At 39.6% G+C, this 26,499-nt stretch overlaps 1 protein-coding gene across 2 annotated transcripts in view; it reads left to right on the forward strand.

The window, feature by feature from the left end:
* The window catches only part of CACHD1 (cache domain containing 1), a 249,188-nt gene that overhangs the window by 189,036 nt on the left and 33,653 nt on the right, over window positions 1–26,499 (forward strand). For both annotated transcript variants that reach the window (XM_055401968.2, XM_055401969.2), the window contains 7 exons: window positions 680–896; window positions 7,365–7,514; window positions 11,987–12,220; window positions 18,146–18,295; window positions 18,938–19,061; window positions 19,862–19,979; window positions 24,942–25,110. In XM_055401968.2, coding sequence (XP_055257943.1) covers window positions 680–896; window positions 7,365–7,514; window positions 11,987–12,220; window positions 18,146–18,295; window positions 18,938–19,061; window positions 19,862–19,979; window positions 24,942–25,110 — 1,162 coding nt within the window. The remainder of the gene's footprint in view (window positions 1–679; window positions 897–7,364; window positions 7,515–11,986; window positions 12,221–18,145; window positions 18,296–18,937; window positions 19,062–19,861; window positions 19,980–24,941; window positions 25,111–26,499) is intronic.

Raw genomic sequence — 26,499 nt, forward strand, 5'->3', positions numbered from 1 at the left:
CACCTTAGAGATAGGTGTGTTTCCAGCTAATGATAATCTATCGCCTGTAGACATTTGATTTTCCATATCCTAAGGTTTTAATCACTAATATAATTGTTTAAAACACACACCCAGGACTTACCTGGCAGTCCAGTGGTTAAAACTTTGCCTTCCAATGCAGGGGATGCAGGTTCAACCTCTGGTTGGGGAGCCAAGATTCTACATGCCTCAGGGCCCCCCCAAAAAAAAACATAACACAGAAGCATTATTATAAAAAATTGTTGAATTACAATTTTAAAACAGTCCACATCAAAAAAAAAAAATTTAAACACACACACGTACCCTTTACTGTTACCCTAACCCCACCTCCAGTTGGAAAAATGACGATAGTTAGTACTTGTCAAGATTTTTCTCTGTGTCAAATATTGTTTTTAATGTTCTAGACGAACACCATACTCCTGACTTCATCTTGGAACAAAAACAAAACTCTAGGGTCTGAGTCTTTGTCCCTTCCTAATCTTTAACTCTTCTTCAAATATGATAGATTGATGCCTCTGGGCTTTTATTTTTAAACTCTTCAAAACTGTCCTGTAGGACTTCTCACCTTGTGGGCTCTTCTGAAATGTAAAACACTTTTCGTTGGCAGAATAACAAGTTTTTGTTTGCTTGTGTGTGTGTGTGTGTGTGTTTTCCCCTCCAGATTTCCGTGTTGACGGTGGCAGACACCGTCAGGACTTGCTCCCTTGACCAGTGTTATAAGACGTTCCTATCTCCAGCCACCAGTGAGACAAAAAGAAAGATGTCCACCTTCGTCAGCAGCGTCAAGTCCTTGGACAGCCCTACCCAGCACGCAGTGGGATTTCAAAAGGCATTTCAGCTGATCCGAAGCACAAACAATAGCACCAAATTCCAAGCTAGTAAGTGCCTTTGCTCTTATGGCATGGAACTCATAAACTAGATAAATGATGGTGATAGAAATATATTGTTAACTGATCACACAACTATGTCCCGAGGGGTTTTTTCCTAAACTGACAGGATAAAAATTTCTTGTGTTGTCATATTATCATCTAATAATAGGAACTTACTAGATTTTCTCATCTTTTCCAATCAAAGGTTTTCTGCATGATTTCTTTACTCCCTGAGCCTCTTCTTCCTGCCCTTTTATTAGGAACATATCCTTGTTTATTTCCCAGGAGAATATCCACATCCTTTTTAATGCTAATTGTCCACCCCGCCTAGTCACTGACTTACAGTGACTGTCTGCTTATGCGCATGTGTGCAGAAACAGGGCAGCCCGAATTCTTGCCTTGATCCTTCCTTCCTCTATCCAACTGTCATTTAGATGAGCACAGCCCTTCAAATGTACAAAGGCACCCTAATTTAATTTTCATGTATTAAAGAAAATCCGGAATAAGGATGCAGGCTAAAGGAAAGGGTATTTGAAATAAGACCCATGCTTTGAAACTACTGAAAGGAATCTATGTCGTTTTCACTTTTATATTTGATAATCTGTTTGTTGTTTTCATTTGTTTGTTTTTTAATAAATGTACCCTGTTGAGATAAATTTAATGAATATATTTTCAAGCTCTTCAGTGTGTCTGCATTAAAACTAAGACAATATTGATAAATGCCCAGCTTAGTGCTGGCACATGATGGGCCCCTTAAAGAAGCTAAGTAATTATTACAGGTGATGATGGTAGATGGTGTGTCTCATTTTTATGTTTCTCTATATTGTTATCTCACAGCTTCCATGGGACAGGAGTCCATCCGTTGCTTCTCTGTTTAGGATTATACAAGGCTGCAGTCTAGGTATCAGCCAGGTCTGTGGTTGCATCTGAGTTTCAGAGTCCTCTTCCAGGCTCAAAAGTTGGCAGAAATTATTTCCTTCCAATTGTAAAACTCATGTCTACTTGCTTCTTCAAGGTCAGGAGGAGAGCATCTTTCCTTCCAGCCCCTAATGTCAGGAAAGGCTTGGACCCTCTTTTAAAGGTTTTGTCTGATCTTATCATGCTCACTCTTCTGATTTAAATAAACTACTCTCCCTCGTGGTTAACTTATTAAGACCTTAACTACATCTGCAGAATCCCTCCATCTTTACCATATATGTAGCACAATCATAGGAGTAATATCCCATCACCTTTGCCATATTCTGTTGGTCAGAAGCAAATTACTGGTCATGATCATACTCAAGAGGAGGGGATCATAAAAGAGTGTGGGTCTTCAGGGTCATCTTAGAATTTTGCCTACCAACCTTGGCAAGCACCAGTTATCCATAACCAATATTATAGGATGCCTGAGTGTAAAGTTGTCCCTAGTTCAATGAAGCCGAAGGATAAGGTTGGCCTTTTGAGCAGTCAAGACAAATTGGCTAGTTGGCCAATGCCATTCATCTGTGGATGCCCTTTACCAGCTGTCGTCTGCCTGTCAGCATTCCTCATCAGACGTGCTCTTTTTACTTGATTGTTCAGTTCTCAAACCATCTTTAGAGATGAAGTCCAGTTTTGGTGATGACACTGTTTAAGTAATAGAAATGTTAGACTGGCAGCAGCCAGTCAGTGAGGTGTCAAGGGAGCTCGAGGTAAGGTTTGGGGCTTGTTTGGGGAGCGCAGACAGCTAGAGAGAGTATCCTCGATCAAGAAGGCAGCTGCTCTTCTGTTCAGCCTTGAAGGAGTGCCTGTCCAGTGTTGCCAGATCTTCTGTTTTAAGAGAAGCCAGAAATCTGGATTTTTATGTGAAACCCCTTGATTTTCAAATGTTGTCATTTGTTCCAGCTTTAAAACTGTGAATAGAGACTTCATTAAACCTCTTCTTATAAACCTTCCTGCACTGTATGTTAGCAGAAAGCTGGTTTGGCAGGAAACATTTCTCCTTTGGGTTTTAGGGGATTTTCCTAATGTTGGCGAGCAAAAACATGACAAGAAGAGTCACTGATTTGGACACATTTTGATGGCACTATTTTTTAAATGTGTAAAGGTCTTTTTCTAGGCCAAGTAAGATGTTTCTAAAGTTTATCTCACAGGCTTCCATTTTACAGTGTCTACTGGTAGTTCAAAGAAAGAAAAACACAAATTAGGTTGCATAATGAAACACGTCCGGAATTAGTATTACCTGGTTCATTAAGGAGAAGTTTGAGGTGCTTTCAAACAAGGTTACATAGTAGTTAAGCATACGGATTTTGAATTTCAACCAATGTGTGCTCAAATTCCTCCTCTGAAATTTTTTGAAACTTGTATAAGTTACTTGATTTCTCCAGGTCTGGTTTCCTCCATCTGCAAACTGAGGGTGATAATAAGATCCAGGATCTGATCATAAATATTAAGTACATATTAGCTGTAATTATAATGATATTCAGTTTCCTTTAAGACTTATTGCTCTGGCTAAAGGAGCGCAGATACTCAAGACATCCCAATTTGACCCCTAGCCCAGAGACAGTCAAGGACCATTAGTCACCTCGTCTATAGCATAGTGAGGGGTCTACATACTCCTCTTATGAATTTATACTGTACATCATAACTTGTATTCACTCCACAGGCAAGTATTGTCTACTGTGTACCTGGCACTTTTTGAAGACAATTTGGTAGGATTTTCTCATCGAGTAAGACCTACCTTATAAGGTTATTGGAAGGATTAGTCTGTGCATGAAAACCAGGTATCTGCCCCATGATGATAGCCGTATGAACAAGAGCCACATGGCCAAGTCATGGTGGCTTTGTGCTAATTTGCTTTGTACTAATAAGAAAAACTGAAACTTTTATTCAGTGCTGGCTCTTTTTCAGTCCTGTGGTGGATCTGTAACAGATACCATCAACACATTTGGATGGTTTTGTCTAGGTTTGTTTTGGGGGTAACCAGTTGAGGGGTCATTTTGTAGCAGAAGGAATATGATGGTTAGGAGTGGGAATCTAATGGCATGGGCAAAGTCCAAATTTGGGTTGTTCTTCCCACTTTGACATTGATCCCAAGGAATGCTGGTGGCTTCCGCAGGGACTTGTCACATGGAGGGGGTTACATTTTCTTCCAGGTACATGCTATGTCTTTGCTCTGCCCCAGTTGTCTGTAATGACTCATCCCTAACATTGCTAATCACAAGGCTTAGTGTTCCCGTGAGTGATTAGAGCGGGGATATCCTTGTAAGTAGAAAAATAAATCAGAGCAAATTTGGCAGATCTGATATTTAAAAATAGAAAAATAACTCAGTTTTGCCTAAGGATGGGGCTGGAACAGAGTCAGGGGCTAGGCAGAGACAGAGAGAATGCTTGCAGGACATGTATCTTATTGTTGGGATGGAAAGGAAATAACACTTGGCAGCTAAAGGAGCTGCAGGCTGCAGGCCTTCTGGCTCTCCAGTCATGGGCCTATGCCTAAGACCAGCTGTCAGCGACAGTGTATTTTATCCAGAATCATAAAGCCAAGTAAGAAAACCCAAGGGTTCACTTTAGATCAGTCTTAAAAGTGTCCAGAATTTCTCATATGTGTTGGTTTGTCTCATTCTATAGATCATACTTTATTTTATGATATATCTGTATCCCACCTATTAGGTATTTTTTTCCTAGTCTGAAACTTAAGTGAGCTGTTTTGCATCCTAAAAAAAAAAAAAATGTATAGGATTGTGTTTACAACATTGAAAAAAGACTGACATCTAGGTTAAGACCAGGATAGTCCCTAGTGATTTTACATCAGCTTTCATATCCTAATTTTAAATATGTAATTTAAATTTGCTGTTAATATTTATTAAAGAATTGTTCAGGTATCAAAATTAGCTTTAAAGCTTGCTTATATATTAAGTCTTCAGTTCACTTCAGTCGCTTAGTCATGTCAGACTCTTTGCAACCCCATGGATTGCAGCATGTCAGGCTTCCCTGTCCATCACAGACTCCCGGAGCCTACTCAAACTCATGTCCATTGCGTTGGTGATGATGCCATCCAACCATCTCTCTTCCCCTGTCATCCCCTTTTCCTCCCACCTCCAATCTTTCCCAGCATCAAGGTCTTTTCCAATTAGTTGGCTCTTTGCATCAAGTAGCCAAAGTATTGGAGAAGGAAATGGCAACCCACTCCAGTGTTCTTGCCTGGAGAATCCCAGGGACAGGGGAGCCTGGTGGGCTTCCGTCTGTGGGGTCACACAGAGTCGGACACGACTGAAGTGACTTAGCAGCAGCAGCAGCAGCCAAAGTATTGGAGCTTCGCTTCAGCATCAGTCCTTCCAATGAATATTCAGGACTAATTTTCTTTAGGAAGGAGATCAATCCTGGATGTTCATTGGAGGGACTGATGCTAAAGCTGAAACTCCAATACTTTGGCCACCTCATGAGACGAGTTGACTCACTGGAAAAGACTCTGATGCTGGGAAAGGTTGGGGGCGGGAGGAGAAGGGGACGACGGAGAATGAGATGGCTGGATGGCATCACCGATTCTGTGGACATGAGTTTGAGTGAACTCCGGGAGTTGGTGATGGACAGGGAGGCCTGGCGTGCTGTGATTCATGGGGTCGCGGAGAGTCGGACACGACTGAGCGACTGAACTGAACTGAACTGAACTGAACTGAAGGACTGGTTGGATCTCCTTACGGTCCAAGGGACTCTTAAGAATCTTCTTCAACACCACAGTTCAAAAGCATCAAGTTGTTATTGTTCAATTCTACATAATAAAGAGTCTAAAATGGAAATTTTCAAATGGAAGAAAATTCAGTCATTGTATTCTCATCGTTGTTAGAATAATTTTTTAAATAATATGTTCCTGGATAATAAATTACCCAACACCCAGTGGCTTAAGACAATAAACATTTATTATCTCAGTGTTTATAGGTAAGGAATCTGGGCACAGCATGGTTGGGTGCCTCTGCCCAAAGGTATCTTATGAGGTTGTGGTCAAACTGTTGGCCAGAGAGGCTGTCATCTCAGAGTTCAACTTGGGAGAGATCTGCTTCTAAGTTCACTCACATGGTTGCTGGAGGATTCGATTCTGAGGTTCTCAGTTCCTTGCTTCTCATAGGCTAGCTCACAACATTCTCTCTGGCTTACCCAAGAGAGAGCACACAGGTGGAAGCCATGGTCTTTCTGTAACCTAATCCATCTCTTGACACTCCATGACCTCTGCTGCATTCTGTTCACAAGAAGCTGGTCATTAAATCCAGTCTACCCTCAAAGAGAGACCACACAGCGATGTGGATATCAAGAAGTGGGATCATTGGGGGACCAACCTGGAGGCTACCTACCCTAGTAACTAGAAAGCAATCTAAAATGAATGACAACCATAAGAACCTAAAGAAACAAGCATATAGCATATCAATCATTATTTCTCAATTAAAAGAACATCTGTGTAGGTTATCTTAAAAATAGATACTGAAACAGAGAATCTCAGCTTAAAAAGACAGTATAAAATCCAGCTGGCCTACTGCCGTCCTTCCATTAAAGCTGTCATTCAGCCCTTGGATCTTTAGTAATAGGAAATGTACCACTTAAATTTTGAGGAAATCCTCCTGAAAGAAGTTTACACTGTGAGCTACAATGAGTTCTCAGTCATTAGCCCTAGCTGGAGAGTCATTTTACTCTAGAGTCCAGGTGCTTTTTCATGCCAATACAAGGGTTTTCTTTTTTGTTTTGTGTTAAAGTTTCTTTCTTTTATTTTTTATTCACCAACATACTTTCGCTTTCACTCTAAAATTAGCCAGTTAGCCCTCATAGCAACCCTATGAAGTAAATACGGTCATTATCCTCATTTTGTTTTAGATAAGGAAATTTTGGCATAGAAAGGTTAGGTAATCTACCCAGACACTACTTGAAAGCAGCACAGCTGAGATGTGGACACAGGCAACTTGACACCTGTGTCCACGTTTTTTTGTGTTTGTTTTTTTTTTTTTTTTACTGCTCTTCTACACTGATGAATTTTAAAACAGAAATTTTGTTTTTGGAACTGCTTAGCATAGAGACCGATAACCTTGCAAATCTCAATAGTCTCTGAAAGAACCATCATTTTAAAGCCTAGTTTCCCCAAAAGGTATATTCCTGGTGAAGATCCTGGGTCACTGAGGAAAGAGTAAATCAGGTTCTGAATGCTCTATTTCAGAAGGTAGGAGAGACATCCATTTGGGATGGCTGAATTATCACAACTGTGGGTGCCTGGAGGAACTTGCCTTCTTTTATCTAGTAAACTCATTAGGAGCATCCCTTTACCTGACACCGGCTAAATGAGGCCTTGTGGCCCAGTACAGGCAGGATGGAAGAGCAGCAGAAGCAGGGAGATGAAAGCTCAGCATCAGATGGGCAGGAGTAAGAAGAGTGGGCCTGGCAGGTCCTTGAGGCAGGAAAGTCCAGTGGAAGAGAAACTTGAGTTGCTGCCTTTAGCCAGCCATTGATGTAACATTCAGTTTGTATGTGTTTGTTTAGATACAGACATGGTCATCATTTACCTGTCCGCTGGCATTACATCAAAGGACTCTTCAGAAGAAGATAAAAAGGCGACTCTCCGTGTCATCAATGAAGAAAATAGCTTTCTAAACAACTCTGTAATGATTCTCACCTACGCCCTCATGAACGGTAGGTAGTGTTTCGAGATCCTTTTCTTTCAGATAAAATGTTCTCTCTAAGTGCATGCTGCTTTCAAAAAATAAGAAAGAACCATCACAGGGTGCTTTGATGAGTGTGTAAGGAGCAGATTCCTTCCCAAACCCAGCTTTCTCCCCCTTATATGGGTACTCGGGGCATGTGTCAGGATGTCCCTGTCTCTTCATCTTTGTCCAGCCAGCTCTTCATTTCTAAAACTTCTGCAGTCACACAGTCTTACACAGGCATCTGTACAGCTCCATTTTTTTTTTTTTTGGTTTCTCCATATATACTTGGATTTTGATACTGTATGAAGCTTATTAACTTATCTCATTGATTTAAGATCAGGAAGCCCAAGTACTAACCTAGATTATTCTGTAAAACCAGGACTGTGAGTATCACATTTACCTGCAGAATCGCCAGCTGAAGCTTCCTGTGCCGCTTTCTCCCTATCCCTTTGCATAGCTGTGTCATGGCAAGGAGATGTGTCTACTTGACAGAGTTCTTGTGAAGACTTAACCGTGACGTACAGTGAGCACCCAGGATGGTGCCAGGCACTTGCTAGAAGCTCATTAAGGTTGATTGTGTGGCTGCTAAATCAGTCTGTGAGAGAGTTTACTAAACTGGCAGATCTGATAGAATACTCAATAGTTTTCCTTTAGCAATTTAACCATCCTCCAGTCTGATGACAACCCAATTTTCTAGCTCCCTGCTGTGTCATGTCCCCCTACCTATGAATACACAGCTCTTTCTTTTCTTCCTTGGTCCCCTTGCTCTCAGTGTTCAAAGTGGCCCCATTCTCTTGTTCTTGAGAGAACACATCTTGATTCATAGTCCTCCTCATCTGTAGTCTCTTATCTCCCCTCTCCACATCCAGGTTTCCGTGCAGAACCAGCTGGCTTGAGGGGCACTGGTTCTTATATTTTAATGGGATAAGGATTACTTGTAGATTCATCTTCAAATGCAGACTCCCAGGCAGTATCTACAGATTTGTGATCAGACCCTCCTAGATAAGTTCCAGGAGTCTGTATTTAGGCCAGCATGGTTGTTTTCCAGATATTTTTGTGGACTGCTTGCATATGGAAAAACACAGGGGCTGATATCTAGAGGTTTTCAGTTTCGTTCTGCATTTGCTAGCCGTGTGCCTTATGGCTAGTTACTTAATCTCTTGGGGGCCTCACTTTGATCTATCAAATGAAAAGAATAAAATCTCCATAGGGTTTATCTGATAATAAATATGCAAGATATGTTGTGCTTATGAAGCACATACCATATACAACATAGTGCGCTGAGATCTTAGAGATGTATTATACAACATCTCTTGTCTTCAAGAATCCCTTGACCCAGTGAGGAAGACAGACAAAGCAAATGAATTAAAGGCATTAGAATAGATGTAAGAAAACATAAAAGGAAGTGATCGTGCCTTTCCCATGTGTTTTGAAGGTCTGCTCAGGCAGATACTGAGCAGTTTTCTTGCTGTCACCCATCTTTTCACTGGTCCGAGATCTTCCCATGGGAGTATCATGTGCACTTGCTGTGCCCCTGATAATTCCTTTTGAAACTTGTGGTAACTTCCCCTGACCACTCTTATCTTTTCTCTTTCTTCCCATAAGCTAGCCTGACACACCTCTCTGAAAAGTATCTCTGAACATTACTCAAGAGGGTTGACACATTCCCTTAATTCTGTCAGTTCAAATAGGGAAGCAGAACCACAGTGAAAATTGTGGTATATCAAATTTATTATCAGAATAAGAACATGTACTACTGATAAGGATGTAAATTGGTGCAGCCACTGTACAGAACAGTATGGAAGTTTCTTTTAAAACCAAAAATAGAGCTACCATATGATCTAGCAATCCCACTCCTAAACTTCTGAGAAAGGCAAAAAAAACTAAAAAAAAAAAAAAAAATACATGCACCCCAAAGTTCATAGCAGTACTATTAATAATAGCAAAGACATGGAAACAACCCAATTGCCCATCAACAGATGGTTGGTTTAAGATGTGGTAAATGTAGGCAATGGAATATTACTCAGCCATAAAAAAGAATGCAACATTGCCATTTACAGCAACATGGATGAACCTGGAGAATTAAGTCTGAAGTAAGTCAGGTAAAGACAAATATGATATCACTTATATGTGAAATCTTAAAAAAATAAAAATTATACAAGTGAATCTATACATGAAACAGATTCAAGACATAGGAAACAAACTTACAATTGCCAAAGGGAAAAGGTGTCAGGGAGGGATAAATTAGGAGTATGGGAGTAACAGATCCTACTATACATAAAATAGATAAGCAACAAAGATTTACTGCATAATGCAGGGAACCATATTCAATGTCTTGTAATAACCTATATTGAAAAGTAATCTGAAAAAATATATATGTATATAACTGAATCAGTTTGCTGTACACCTGAAACCAACACAATACCTCAATTTAAAATAAGAGAATAAGAATGTACACAATTAGGGGGGAAAACTGGAAGAGTAAAGATGCAAAAAGAGGAATTGACAACTCACAGGTTATTAACCAGCTCTGATCTGGGTGAACAAGTTGAAGGATATCTGGAGGCTAGGACCACTGCAGACTGTGTAGGAAGTCTAGTGTAGAAATCTGAGAGGGTGTTGTCCCATTGTGGCTGCTGTCTCTGTGAAGTTTCAGTGAAGCATCTGGAGTGAGCCTGCCCTTGGTTGGGTTGCCCTTGGTGAGTAAGCCAGCAGTTGGGAAGGGGAACTGAACAGAAATCAGAAGAGTGGAATGAACTAGAACTTTCAGGTCCCTCTGTGTCTGTCTCTTAACATCTCTCACTTCACCTCTCAAGTTACAGCACTTCACTTTTGGCCACGTTTAACCTGGAAGCATAAATGGCAACCCACTCCAGTATCCTTGCCTGAAAAATCTAGTGGACAGAGGAGCCTGGAAGGTCGCAAAGAGTTGGGCACAACTGAGCAACTAACACTTACTTAACCTGGAAGCATAAAAGAAAGGGGATTCTGGGAAATGTAGTTTCCAGCACAACCACATTGTTGATAGAATAATCCAGTCTGCCACCCTACTTACTCTGCTGCCACCCCTGCATAATGCTTCATAATGGAGTGACATAAAATAACCCAATCCTTGATATCTTGTGCTGTGCTCTTTGTCTAGTAGATATTCCTGTTTGTTACTTTTCTTGTACATTTTGAAAGAGCCATGCAGTTCATGACAAAGAACGGAAATGTTTTTATTGCCTCAGATTGTCTCCTTTTATCATTCACCCCTGTAAGTTTCTCAAGGGTGTAAGATCAGGGATCAATCACATCTTTTGTGTTGTCTTTTACTCTGAAGTATACCACTCACCTCCCATTTCAATTCTGTGTCAAGCAAAGGCAACAATAATCTGATTCTGATTCTCCTTTAGCATTGTCTGAGTGGAGCAAAATCCAAATTATTTATATACAATGTGTTAAGAAAGAAATTATATCCATTAGATCTTGCCATGATTTTAGAAATGGACTTCCAAAGCTAGAAGTATATATATTTCCTATTTAAAAATGATAAAATTGCTGAAGATAGGTGAACCATGAACTCTTAGATTTTTTAATGACTAAACAGTTCAAGAACATGAGGCAAAAATCTTTTTAAAACTCATTGGTAGAATTTCAGTAGTGACTGAAATAACTTGAATTTGTTTACAGTGGTACCCATATGGGATCAGTTACTAATCCTTTTGACTGTGTTCCAACAATAGCAAACCAAAACTTTAAAAAAGGTTTATTAAATTTATTTTTGTGCTATAGATTACAGATGTTGTAAAACAATACATCCCAGTATGCCTGAATCTTTTACAAAGATTTTAAAACTCTCTAAACATAAAAAATATATATTAGATAAATCAAGTCCAGTATTATCCCTACAATATAAAGCATGAATACATTTGTAATTAAAGTGAGTCTAAAGAAATGGGGTTTGGAGACATCACTAAATGCAATCCATAATGCTTTCATTTGGTTGCATGAGACTTTGCCAAGTGTTTAATAGGCAAAGAGGTAAGAAATGAAATGGTAAACCTCAATCCTTTAAAACTCTTACAACTTCGTCTACTAATTTAAATTAAATGCAGACTTGTTAATCATCACTTTTGCTTTCAAATATTAAATGCAGAAAACTAATTTACATTTTATAATTAAACTTTCAAGGAAGAAATCCTTGCTGAATGAGGATCCTCTATTTAGTCATGTGCTTTTCATCATTGCCTTTTGAAGAATTTCTTTGGCCTCTTTACTATTTGAAGAAAGATCATGCCTTCGGTTTGTTCCTCTGCAGGAATTGGTATCTGTGTCCTGAATCCACATTGTTTCTGCAAAGATCCCTTTAGCACTGCAAGACCTCATTGAGACCCTTATTAGATCTAAATGACAAGGTTATCCTATGGATATACACCAGTTTGTTTTACATTGTCTTCCCTTGGCTTTCTATTTCAGATGGGGTGACTGGCTTGAAAGAGCTGGCTTTTCTGAGAGATCTGGCCGAACAGAACTCGGGGAAGTATGGCGTGCTGGACCGGATAGCCTTGCCTGTGATTAAGGGCAGCATGATGGTGCTGAACCAGCTGAGTAACCTGGACACCACAGTTGGCAGGTTCTATACCAACCTTCCCAACCGGATGATTGATGAAGCTGTCTTTAGCCTCCCCTTCTCTGATGAGATGGGAGATGGTGAGTTCGGAGGAAGCTTCCTACTGAAGGAAAGCAAAAAGAAGTGGACATGAGTCAAACAGTAACTTTTAAATGTTGTTCAGTATTTGCCATGTGAGCATTAGGGGGAGTGGGCCCATCTCTTTCTCTGATCAAAGGACTGTGTGGCCTCCCCGCCACTGGCCCAGTGAGTACTATGTTCTAGAGCAGAAATCCACAGCCTTATTTCTTCCTCATTGCTCCAGCCTCAGTCAGCATAATGGGTCTCGGGATTGGATGTGGGAGGGAAGTACAAGAGGAAGGGAACTTATGTATACTTAATGGCTGATTCATGTTGATGTATGGCAGAAACCAATACAGCAATGTAAAGCAATTATCCTCCAAATAAAAATAAACAATTAAAAAATAAACATAATACTTACATCTAGAAGCTTGTGAGGATTCCCCCAAATTTAAAAGTGAATTTAGTACTAAAGAGTAATTTTGCATAACAAGTGGTAAATAAGGCAGAAGTGCTTGGGTTCTGCATCAAAGGCGACACAGTGTAGTCAGATAGATACAGGCTTGACATGGAGAGGATTTCAAATCCTACTCTACCACTTGTTATTTTTGATAATGTATTTAATCTTGTTAACTCACATTTGGTTATCTGCAAAAATATGACATCTTTCATGGGTTATTAGGTTTATAAAATTTCAGTTCAGTTCAGTCGCTCAGTTGCCCATGAACTGCAGCACGCCAGGCTTCCCTGTCCATCACCAACTCCCGGAGTCCACCCAAACCCATGTCCATCAAGTCGGTGATGTCATCCAACCATCTCATCCTCTGTCATCCCCTTCTCCTCCTGCCTTCAATCTTTCCCAGCATCAGGGTCTTTTCAAATGAGCCAGCTCTTCGCATCAGGTGGCCAAAGTATTGGAATTTCAGCTTCAACATCAGTCCTTCCAATGAACACCAAGGACTCCTTTAGGATGGACTGGTTGGATCTTGTTGCAGTCCAAGGGACTCTCAAGAGTCTTCTCCAACACCACAGTTCAAAAGCATCAATTCTTTGGTGCTCAGCTTTCTTTATAGTCCAACTCTCACATCCATACATGACCACTGGAAAAACCACAGTTTATTAGTGTCCAAAATACCTTTCAGTAATAATTAACTAGTCTAGATTTATTATTTTGTTTTTGTTATTACTACTATTATTGTCATTAATATCCTGATGTCACAAGTTACCCATAATACGATGTCAGGTAAAGTGTTTAATCTTCATATGATTAAATTTTTAGTCTTTAAATCAGGAAAAATAAGATTTCCATCAAAGTAATTGTGAAGATTAAATGCACTAGTATATTTAAAGCATCTGGAGGAAAGCCACGCCAACAGTATGTGCTCAGTAAAAATACAATTTTTTCTTTTCCTCCTCAATTTCTTGCTTATCCTTTTCCCCTACATCCTTCCCTCTCATCTTTCTCTTGATAAGGAAGTTTAAGAGTCAGCTAATTACTAGGCTAACAGCATCACCATATGAGATCTTGTTTTTAAGTTCCATTTGCTAGGAATTTTCACAATATTCAGAGAAAACTCACATATAAAAAGTAATAAATCTTATAGAGGCTATAATTTATAGAAGTTCAGTAGATATGTTCTTTCTATAGGGAAGAAGCATGGTAGCTACTGCCACACCTCAATTTCTTTTTCCCTCCTAGTTCTGGAAGGGCCAACAGATGTATATAGAATAGAAACTCATGCCTTCACATAAAGTTATTTCCTTTTATAGGGAAAGATTAGTTCTTAAATGCGAATGACAATTTATGCATTTTACCAGTGTGGCTGAGTGCCAGTCAAGCATTTTGTCAGGCAGGGATGGACAAGACACATATCTCACCCTCAAGAAATATTTTAATCAGATAAGAGAAAAATAGATCAATGAAACGTGACAGTTCTGTGTGAAAGGAATTGAGACAGGTGTAGAAACAGTGCTGATCAAGCAGAGCGGATTATGTAGTCAAGTTCAGTTACTGTTAGCAGTATCAGGTAGAGTGGGACCCTTCCCAAAATTTTCCATCCAGAAGCTAACATGTATGCTTTAAATTAAATTATATGCAAAGCTGATGCTTTCCAAAGTTTAGTCCTTAGGGCCTGTTGTATGACTGCCATGCAGTGGGTTTCAATCACTATTTACTGATCTGCTACATTCCCGTACTAGAGTATATCATATTCATCTCTGTACTTTCAGTCCCTGGAATTACTGGGTGACACTTCCTCTAACTCCATGACAAGGGGACCCTGAGTCTAAAGAAACGCATGTTTAGATGGCTCTAATTCAAACTCTCCACAGATTCAAGTATCAGTTACTAGACATATTTCTTTTAAAATGCAAGTCTATGTACTTTAAAGTGGGGAGGGTGTATTGGGATTTCATTAAGTGTAGCAAGAGCTTCAGTTCAGTTCAGTTCAGTTCAGTCGCTCAGTCGTGTCCGATTCTCCGCGACCCCATGAATCACAGCACGCCAGGCCTCCCTGTCCATCACCAACTCCCGGAGTTCACTCAAACTCATGTCCACAGAGTCGGTGATGCCATCCAGCCATCTCATTCTCCGTCGTCCCCTTCTCCTCCCGCCCCCAACCTTTCCCAGCATCAGAGTCTTTTCCAGTGAGTCAACTCGTCGCATGAGGTGGCCAAAGTATTGCAGTTTCAGCTTTAGCATCAGTCCCTCCAATGAACATCCAGGATTGATCTCCTTTAGAATAGACTGGTTGGATCTCCTTGCAGTATAAGGGACTCTCAAGAGTCTTCTCCAACACCACAGTTCAAAAGCATCGATTCTTCGGCGATCAGCTTTCTTCACAGTCCAACTCTCACATCCATACATGACCACGGGAAAAACCATAGCCTTGACTAGACGGACCTTGGTTGGCAAAGTAATGTCTCTGCTTTTTAATATACTATCAAGGTTGGTCATAACTTTCCTTCCAAGGAGCAAGCGTCTTTTAATTTCATGGCTGCAATCAGCATCTGCAGTGATTTTGGAGCCCCAAAAAATAAAGTCTGACACTGTTTCCACTGTTTTTCCATCTATTTCCCATGAAGTGATGGGACCAGATGCCATGATCTTCGTTTTCTGAATGTTGAGCTTCAAGCCAACCTTTTCACTCTCCTCTTTCACTTTCATCAAGAGGCTTTTGAGTTCCTCTTCACTTTCTGCCATAAGGGTAGTGTCATCTGCATATCTGAGGTTATTGATATTTCTCCCAGCAATCTTGATTCCAGCTTGTGCTTCTTCCAGCCCAGCGTTCCTCATGATGTACTCTGCATATGAGTTTAATAAGCAGGGTGACAATATACAACCTTGACGTACAACTTTTCCTATTTGGAACCAGTCTGTTGTTCCATGTCCAGTTCTAACTGTTGCTTCCTGACCTGCATACAGGTTTCTCAAGAGGCAGGTCAGGTGGTCTGGTATTCCCATCTCTTTCAGAATGTTCCACAGTTATTGTGATCTACACAGTCAAAGGCTTTGGCATAGTCAATGAAGCAGAAATAGATGTTTTTCTGAAACTCTCTTGCTTTCTCCATGATCCAGCGGATGTTTGCCAACATCCGCAGCAAGAGCCTAGCATACTTTATTTGCCACAATGGGACAAAGAGTCATCTGTCCAAATTGATAATTGAAAAGTAAGACTGCCTTTCTTTTATCAAGCTTGCTCTCAGTATGTCCAGAGGAGAACAGAAATTTAAAGTGAGCATGTGGTCCCCGAGTATTTCTGTTGCACTTTACTGCTCTGTGAAAAAGACTTTCTTCTTAGACTAAAGCCCAGGGCAATGTGGCATACAGACTGCCACCTCTGTCCCCTGGCCCTCATAGCGATGCTCCCATCACTTATAAACCTTTTGCCCAGGGATACCTGAGCAAAAATCTCCAAAATGTATTTTTAAAAGCTTCTTAGATAACTATTATTTTAAAATATTTTAAAACCAATAGACAGCATTCTGAAAATTGACTACTTAAAGAACGCTTTTGAATTTATAATACCCATTGCAAAGCTTTTCTTTTTTCTTGTCTTACCAAGGTATAATTAATGTACAACAGAGCATTAGTTTTAGGTGTATAAAATGGTGATTTGATATTTGTATATATTGCAAAATACTGTAATAAGTGTACTGTATACCAACCACCTCATGTAGTTATTCTTGTGTTAAGAACTTTTGAGATCAACTCAAAGCAACTTTCAAATGTGCAATACTAATAACTATAACTACAGTCCCTATGCTGTACATTATATACCCAGAACTTACTTGTCTTAGAGCAGGGCATAACTTTTCACAGTTTTTCAGTGTTATATCCACCTCTCTTTTCCAAGTGGTACATTTAATTGGCCTTTGCAGTCATAACAGCTCAATGATATTTTGAATGGACATCAGACACTATTCTCTCTGTAGAAGTCTTCAAGGTGATTTAATTCCCTTTCCTAGGTGTTGATAAAAGAATGGATTTTGAACATGTCTCCAAGCGCTATAAGACATTAGAGCAAGATGGAGAGAAACTATCCATCATTTTGTTCTAAATTTTATTTAGAACCATTCTGTTGTTCAGTTGCTAAGTTGTGTCCGACTCTTTGCAACCTCATTAGAACTATGGGATTGTAGAATTGTCAGGGTCCTAGAGATCACTTTGTCTTAGCTCCCCATATAATGCACAAGGAGACACATGCAGAGAGGTGTCACGTCTTAGCCGACTCAGTAGTAGAACTGAGAAGAGAACCCAGCTGTTCTGCTGCTCCAGTCAATGCATTGACCACTGTTCATGCCTTCTACTTCTGTAGGTCTTCCTCCCCTTGGCTTTTCTCTTTCCATATTTATCCTATTGTATGGCCTGTTAGCTAAGAATGGTTTTTATGTTTTTAAAGATTTGTTAGAAAAAAAAGAAAAAATATACATCAGAGGTTAAATAGCTCATAAAGCCTAAAACATCTACTCTCTGACCATTTATGTAAACGTTTGCAAGCTTTTGGCCCAAGCGACTAGAAATACATTTCCTTAGAACTTTAATGTCTCCTTTAGCTGCTCAGAGTTCTAAATGGCCAGATCATAAGATTCTGTACCTTTCTATGTTTTATTTTTCTCATTATCTTTTTGGTTTTTTATAGGGTTCATTAATAAAATAGAATACCTTATAAGCTTTCCTTTATCTATAATCTCTTTCATTTAACATCCCCTAGAAATGAGTAAGGTGAGATTCCTTGGTGGCTCAGCAGTAAAGAATCCACCTGCAATGCAGGAGACATGGGAGACGGGTTCGGTCCCTGGGTTGGGAAGGTCCCCTGGAGAAGGAAATGGCAATCCAATCCAGTATTCTTGCCCAGAAGCTTCCATGGACAGAGGAGCCTGGCGGGCTACAGTTCATGGGGTCACAAAAGAGTCAGACATGACTGAGTGACCGAGCCCAGCACAGCACAGAAATTGGTAAGGACTGCTGTGTCCTTTAAATGGACATGAAGATCGAGGCTCAAAGTTGTGTCCAGTATCATACGTATGATACATAAAGGGCACAGTTGGGCTAGAGTCCAGAATGTTAGATTCTTTGTCCACCGGTCTTGCAAAGTCAGTTGAATCATCCCCACTTTGGAAGTAGAATGATATATATGTTGCTGATGTTTCGTATGGATCTGGGGTGTAGTATCCTTTTAGGTGAAAAAATAGTGGAAAAGGTACAAATTACCTCCAAGTTAATTAAGATGTCTGAATTCCTAAAGAATCTATTTCCCTCTCACTCATAACTCCTTTATGCTGTCAGCAAAGGCAGTGCTTGGTTACTGTGTCACACAGGAAACTTCTTCAGAGCAAACTAAGATGCTGTTTGCAGCCTTCACAGTGCCTACAGCATAGCACCAGCCTTTGTTCAATGTCTTCTCTGACATATTTTGATTTTTTATTTTGTTTTTAACCCATAGGTTTGATAATGACTGTAAGTAAACCCTGTTATTTTGGAAACCTCCTTCTGGGAATTGTTGGTGTGGACGTGAACCTGGCTTACATCCTTGAAGACGTGACATATTACCAAGACTCCTTGGCTTCCTATACTTTCCTCATAGATGACAAAGGTAATCTACTAAAGTTTACATAGGAAAGAATGGTTTCTTTAACATCCTGAAGGAAAGTCATCTGTAGATATTCTGATACTAACAAAGTAGGAAAATGATGGTATTTGTAGAAAAAGTGTGAATAAGACTACTTATTTGTCATAGAACACCATAACGATGGCAGAATGAATCTAAAGATTGTGTATTTGTTTCTATCTTGTGTTGAGGCGTAGGTAATAGTTACTTGTAACCATCAGGAAATTAGACTTGAGGATTGAATGAAACACAGAAGTGATCCTTTGGATCTTTTTTTTGGTCTGTATTGTTTTCTTAATATTTACTGACATTAAGGTTTATGTAATAGATTTTATAAAATGAAAACCAAATGCTCAGTACTTCCCAAATATTCTTGATTAGGGAGATGTTCAATAATTTAAGACATCTTGCTACACTTCCAAAGTTTTATGCAAGAAAACATAAAACAAGTTCAGGTTTTATTGGACTGCTGAGTTACAGACTGAGAAGCTGAGTGTTGAGCAGCCCTCCCAGAATATCCCACATTTCAAACCTATGATGAGCACTTTTATTAGAATCAGTTCTTCCTACAACGTGTTTCCCATAGTGTGTGTGGTTTTGTTTTTTTTTTTTTTTTTCTTATTTCAGGGTATACCCTTATGCATCCATCTCTTACCAGGCCATATTTACTCTCAGAACCCCCCCTTCACACTGACATCATTCATTATGAAAATATCCCCAAATTTGAGTTGGTCCGGCAAAATATCCTAAGGTAAGGAAAAGGTGAGGGTCATAATATCTTGTTTTTTCCTCTGAGAATAGGATCCATTGAGGTCAAATATGAGTGTTTATAATAGGAAATAAAGCAAGTATATAAATTATTTTAATGTTATCAAGAATATGGATTTTGATATAAGAATAGTAGCCAAAATTTTGTTTACTTTGTAAAGTAGGTATGATCTCTTAGAACTATTATTTGGGGGAAATGTCTTATAAATCAAATTCTTATGTTCACATTGCCTTTAGTTGTAAAATCAGATATATCTCATCTCATTTTTAAAGATACTCCAGTTATACCAAGTTGGAAATTGTTGGCAAAATAAGAGGTTAAGTTGAGTACCAGCTCTAGAGCGTGCCAGAAAATAGCTTGGCAAAGCGCTGTCCATTCCAAGTTGACAGCACAATCATATACAACATTTTCTCTTGAAATAAGGAACAGATCGGGTTTTTTCCAACCATGATACATTATTTTGGCAGATGGTAACCTATAGAGAAACGGGTCTTTGTGTTCATTGGTTGTAAATTAATGACTGAGTGATTTGAGACAAGTTAGTCTCTGGAAAGAATTAGAATCAGGGGGCAGGGGTAGAGAGGAAGGAATGTTTTCAGTGCGGAGCTGACATAATGCTTTTACAAAATTGAAAATCTCATATTATCTCTTTTAAAAATGATGAGCTTCATTGCTTTTCAAAATCAGGAGGTGGTCAATGACTCACAGCATCTCCCCTGCCTTTAATTAAGTGCTTCATTTTATCTTTTGCCTGAACTATTTCATTCTGTTTGCCAATGCAGCCTCCCTCTGGGCAGCCAGATTATCGCAGTCCCTGTGAACTCATCTCTGTCCTGGCACATAAACAAGCTGAGAGAAACTGGAAAGGAGGCCTACAATGTTAGCTATGCCTGGAAGATGGTGAGTGCGAGGAAGCCTCCTTTGCCTCAAGGAGGTGCAGGATGCAACATTCCTCCTCATGCAGAAATTCTAGGGAACTTCAGTCTGGTAATGTTACTAATCTGTTTTAAAGTGATCGGAAAAGGAAGAGATTCCATAGAAATGTTATGTTTTTTTCTTTTTTGTTTATAAAACCATTAATTACTCATGATGAATAAATCAAACCATATTTAAAAAAAAAAATAGTGAACTCTGCCCTTTCCCCTCCCGAGTTTGACCTCCCATTTCCCAGAAGTAACCACTTTGATCAATTTCAGGAAACTTATTATTCACACACAGGCATGTATCTCTGTGTGTGAAAACACATTCAGTGGCTCTGTACTGCATTACATAGATCGACCAAATTTCTTCTGAGTTGCAGAAATACACATTTAGATTGTATCCAGTTGGAGCAAGGAGATCAAGCCAGTCCATCCTAAAGGAAATCAACCCTGAATACTCGTTGGAAGGACTGATGCTGAAGCTCCAATACTTTGGCCACCTGACGAGAAGAACCAGCTCATTGGAAAAGACCCTGATGCTGGGAAAAATTGAAGGCAAAAGAAGAAGAGAGCAGCAGAGGATGAGATGGCTAGACAGCACCACTGACTCAATGGGCATGAGTTTGAACAAACTCTAGGAGATAGTGAAGGACAGGGAAACCCGGTGTGCCACAGTCCATGGGGTCGCAGAGTCAGACACGACTGAGCAACTGAACAACGCCAACAATTTCTTTTTATCATTTTCAACTTAGATTGCAGAAGCTGGGCATGGAAAAGGAGATACAAAAGCATGAATGTCCTCCATTGATGCCAAGGAAAAGAAAGATTTAGATTAGAACGTGTACTGCTCCCATGTACCACAAGCAGATTGCCAGCCGTACCTCTAATACCCACGGCAGGTTTCTTTCACTGGCCTCATTCAGACTCCTAAGCTTCAGGGGACTTCCCTTGTGGTATAATGGTTAAGAATCCACCTTGTGATGCAGGGAACATGGATTCGATTCGTGGTTGGGAAACTAAGTTCCTACATGCCTCGGGGCTGCTAAGCCCCATATGCCACAACTAGAGAGAAGCCCACTTGCCACAAGGAAGATCCTACATGCTGCAGGGCTAATTTTTCACATCAGAAAGAGTGAGCCTGACACCAGAATTCTGAATTGAAAAATACTTTTATATTTAAAATTGGAGATTGCTTATCTTACAGTATATCCGATTTGAAATAAATATTTTTTAAAAAAGAACAGTGAGCCTCAAAGAATCAGAGAGAAATATAATCTGACACACGCCACCCATCTCACTTAATGTTTTTGTCCTTTACTCCCATAGCATAACAGTGCTATTATGGGGCCCGAAATACTCTAAGAAGAGTAGACTTTGATTTTTTTTTTTTTTTAATCATTCAGTAATAATCATTAAATTTAAAATACAGTGATACTCGAGATTCCCTTGGAAGGCCATTTCTGATGTTTTTTATATGTCTTGTTGATCTAAATGGATCTGTTTATTCATCCCTTTAAGTGCTGCTATTGAAGATTGACTGTGAACTGAGAAGGACAAAGAAGAATGATACTTCCTGCCCTCACAGAGCTTCCAGCTTAGCAGTGGATGCACAGGTCAACACCTCCGTGCAGCCTCTACATAGGAACGATTGGAATTAGAGGCCAGCATGCCTCTTGACAGGCCTCTCTTATGATCTTCATATTTGCTTTTTATAGAATCATAAGGCAACAGCAATTTCTAAAATGGAGATGAGCCTAAACAAAATAATAAGAGCATTTGAGAGGCTTATGTTTATCAGCCTAATTCTACTGATATTTTGCTGATAATACAGATCTGAAAAAAGTCAATGTCTATTTCAGAACTCTCTGAGACAGCTCATTTTCAGGAATTTTTTTCTTTTTAGAATGATTATACCATCTGCCCTTTATAAACATACAATTTTTAAATAAGGACTAATTGCTTAATTTTTCACATCAGAAAGAGTGAGCCAGACACCAGAATTCTGAATTGAAAAATACTTTTATATTTAAAATTGGAGATTGCTTATCTTACACTATATCCTAATTGAAAGCAACTCAGGTACATCCTGGTTAAAAAAAAAATCTGTATTAATATTTGTAGGCATTAAAAGAGATAGAAGGATATAGAGGCATTTTAAGACCTTCTTTGTATAGTAAGTAAATCTAGTATTAACATTTTGGGAAGTATAATCTTTATAAAGACTCTGTCTTCCATGATATTGGCACATTTTGGTCACTCTACTTAGCCAAATGAATATAATCATGTAATCCCTTCAGGTAGAAGTGTTAGCTTTCTCAGAGTTCTGAAACTGTCAGTTCAGTTCAGTCACTCAGTTGTGTCCAACTCTTTATGACCCCATGGACTGCAGCAGGCCAGGCTTCCCTGTCCATCACCAACTCCCGGAGCTTGCTCAAACTCATATCCATTGAGTCAGTGATGCCAGCCAACCATCTCATCCTCTGTCATCCCCTTCTCCTCCTGCCTTCAATCTTTCCCAGCATCAGGATCTTTTCCAGTGAGTCAGTTCTTCACATCAGGTAGCCAAAGTAGAACTTCAGCTTCAGCATCAGTCCTTCCAATGAATATTCATAGTTGATTTCCTTTAGAATTGACTAGTTTGATCTCCTTGCTGTCCAAGGGATTCTGAAGTCTTCTCCAATATCAGTTGTCAAGAACATCACTGTTAATTGAACATTTAAAGTGGTAATAAATAATGAGATTGAAGTTAAAAGGCTTGCCTGATTACCCAGGAACAAGAACAAGAATTTTTAAGCTCTCTTTAGTTACATCAGCAGAAGGTGGGGGGGGGAGTAAGTACTCTTGTCCTCCAGAATGAAAAGGATTCTTCTACTAAATATAATTTAAATAGATTTAGTTTATGTTGTTAATAATTGGTTAAATTGCTTGGCATCCATAGATATAGCAGATATTGATGGATTATTTCACTGAGTTAATTTAAATGTAACATGAGAGATTATGTTAGCAGCATTAAGAGATTACTGCTTTGTCATTATGCAATGCAAGTCTGTCTTTGAGCATTGAGGAGGCTGCATGCTGTGACAGAAGGAAATACTGACTAATATCAGAAAGTATTGCAACATTCCAGTGTTGTACAACCATGGTTCACTTCAAAACATGAATCCCATGGATAATCAGTGAAAAAAACCACTCCCCACTCATGGAGGCCTCTTCTAGATATGTTATACATAATTCCTTAATGCAAGCAACTACTTTGTCAGCTAAGAACACAATAGCAATTTTGAAATCTGTTTTCCTTTCCAGCTAGAAATTATGAAATGTTGCTTTTAGATGCTTAGGGTAATTCTTTTTTTTTTTTTACTCCTATATAATTGACCCTTGAAGAGAAAGATAGAATTTTTATCTTACAGAATTGAATTTTTTCTTATAGAATTCTTATAAGAGAATAAGAATTCTCCTATAGAACTTCCTTTGGAGAAGGCAATGGCAGCCCACTCCAGTACACTTGCCTGGAAAATCCCATGGACAGAGGAGCTTGGTAGGCTGCAGTCCATGGGGTCGCGAAGAGTCAGACATGACTGAGTGACTTCACTTTCACTTTTCACTTTCATGCATCGGAGAAGGAAATGGCAACCCACTCCAGTATTCTTGCCTGGAGAATCCCAGGGACGGAGGAGCCTGGTGGGCTGCCGTCTATGGGGTAGCAGAAATTTACACGACTGAAGCAACTTATAGCAGCAGCATAGAACTTCCTGCAGCACAGAAGCAAACTCAAAAGATGCTGAGACAGGAAGAGGGCAAATAGTAAACGCCACTTCAGAATACTCTGTCACTTTCTAACTTGTTGCGTTGAGGAAGAGGATTAAATTTGCTAATGTAATTGAATATCCTTGGCAACAGTACTTGAAAGCAATTCCAGGAAGATGCAAATTCCCCTGTGTTTAAAAAGATTCTGCAGCTATCCTCAGAAACCACATATTACACTTAACTCTAACCTGCCTAGTTAAAAAAAGTTCTCCTTGATTGTTAAATTATCTTTTGAGTTGCTTTGATTCTGACCATCTTTTAGTTCTGACTTAGCTGGTTATCACTCTTTTCATTTATTTACAAACCACCTTTAAAATATATTCTGTTCAGCTCTTAATATAATGAACTTAGAGAAGTTTGACTTTCTTGTATTTTTAAGTCAAGGAACTACATAGTTTGACTTGGCCTTTGATTCATGTAGACATTTTTCCCACCAAATTTTATTCAAGCATCCATTTCTAGGAGCTGGATGAATCTGAAAGTACTCCTGTCTCTATATAGGAGCTTAAATTAGGCCACCTCACAACGCACTTGCCTTTCCTCGTCTGAAAGGATAAGTCAGGCCAGCTTTGCTCGGAAGCAATAGGGTTTGCACTTTTCATGAGTCTGAGATCCTAGTCACCTCTAACCAGGAGAAAAGAAAGTGTTCACTGGGAATAGAATGAGTAAACCAGATTCTGTACAGGCTGTGTTATATGGACTCATAATTGGCATTTAAAATACTCAATTCTCGGAACACTCATTAACCAACTGTATATTTTACAATGCATTTCCAACCCAAACAGAAATAAGTGTTGTGTTCTTATGCCATGTTCCAGCTTGTATCCATTAGCTTAAATAAGCAAAAGAGGACTAGGGTACTGTTTTAGAGAGACTATTTTCTAATCCCTTCATCAACTCCATGATTTTCTGTTACATGCATTAAGTTCCCTCGATCAGAAAGAAAAATAAAACATAGAAAATGTAATTTTTTGCCAGAACCATTTTCTATTACCCCATCTTCCTGTCTTTCCTTCACTCATCACATATTTTTCTGTGTGGGTTAGAAGCAGAGATAGTAGAAAGTAATGTTGACCAACTTACTATCTCCAGGAACCTTCACTTCTGTATTAACATTTCTTTGTCAATTTTCCAGGTCCAAGATACTTCCTTCATTCTCTGTATTGTGGTGATACAACCAGAAATACCTGTCAAACAACTGAAGAACCTCAATACTGTCCCCAGCAGCAAGCTGCTGTACCACCGGTTGGACCTCCTGGGCCAGCCTAGTGCTTGCCTCCACTTCAAACAGCTGGCCACTCTAGGTAAACCCTGTGCTTTTCAGTTTCCTTTGTGGTCTTCCTAATAGCAGCTCACCATGAGCATCGGTTTGAATTAAGATGCCGAATGCCTTCCCAGGTGGCTCACTGGTAAAGAATCCATCTACCATGCAGGAGATGCAGCTTCGATCCCTGGGTCAGGAAGATCCCCTGGAGGAGGAAATGGAAAAACCCACTCCAGTGTTTTTCCTTGAAAAATTCCATGGACAGAGGATCCTGGTGTACTACAGTCCATGGGATCTCAAAGAGTTAGACGTGACTGAGCACACTGAATACCTGCAGTGCCAGTGTGGGGAGACAAATGTAAAAACAGTTTGAGGCCTTGCCTTGTCTCTGCTTCTCCTTCAGTCACTGAGATGAGGATTTGTGGTTTGGTGACTTATTCAGGATGAACTCTCAGAAGAAACAAGTAAAGAAGTGAAGTTTACAGGAGAAGGAAGAAAGGAGAACGCAAGCCAGAATTTGATTTTAAGTGACGTTCCAGCCTCACCCTAGTCCTGAGGGGGGCTTTGGAGTGTAAATTACACTGCAAAGCTTGCCCAGACTCCGGAAAGGGAGCTGGACTTTCATATTCCTTAGTCACTTTCAGGTTTCTGCTGATGCAGGACAAAGAGGTTTTAGCAGCCCAAAGAATGTCCATCAAACAGAGTGGTAGGTATGACCCACTAGAGGCCAGCACACATATAATGAAGATGCATTATCTTCATTATAATAAGGGGTACAGCAAGGAGGTGGAAAAAGGGTAAAGAGTCCAAGGGTAGCGCACCGACATATGTACATAGTGTATCTGTACCTATCACAGATCTCTGTCTTCAAAAGCACTTAGGAAATAGGCAAATAATTCAAAGAAACTAAAAGGGAATTTGCATTTGTTCTGTGCCCAGTATTTTACAGCCATCGTCTGAGTTGGCCTATTACAGATGAGGACTTCTGGGCTTATCAAAATATTGGGTTGGCCAAAGAGTTCGTCTGGGTATTTCCATATCATCCTGTGGGAAAAGCTGAACGAAATTTTTGGCCAACCCAATCATAACTTTTCCATGGTAACACAAAAAGAAGTGAGGCTCAGATGTGGTTCATGCTTCTCCCATGCCTGATATGCCCCTTTTATTGCATGCTACTGTGCGCCAGATACATACTAGGCATCTGTGGTGTATGTTATATGTCACAGTATACTCACAGTACTATCAAACAGATATTTTCTTTTTCACCTTTGAAAGTCACCATCCATTCTCCAGTTTCAAAATGAGAGCACTTGTGTTCAGGTTTCTCTTTTACATTCAATCCTACAGAATTTCTGCCTGGACATGAGATCAACAGAGCAAGCCAGCCTAAGTAGTTTTATCTATGACACACTCCATCAGTGTGGACAAC

The sequence above is a fragment of the Moschus berezovskii genome, chromosome 4 (assembly GCF_049115385.1).
Source record: "Moschus berezovskii isolate FMDL1 chromosome 4, NW_MosBer_1.0, whole genome shotgun sequence".
Taxonomy (NCBI): Eukaryota; Metazoa; Chordata; class Mammalia; order Artiodactyla; family Moschidae; genus Moschus; species Moschus berezovskii.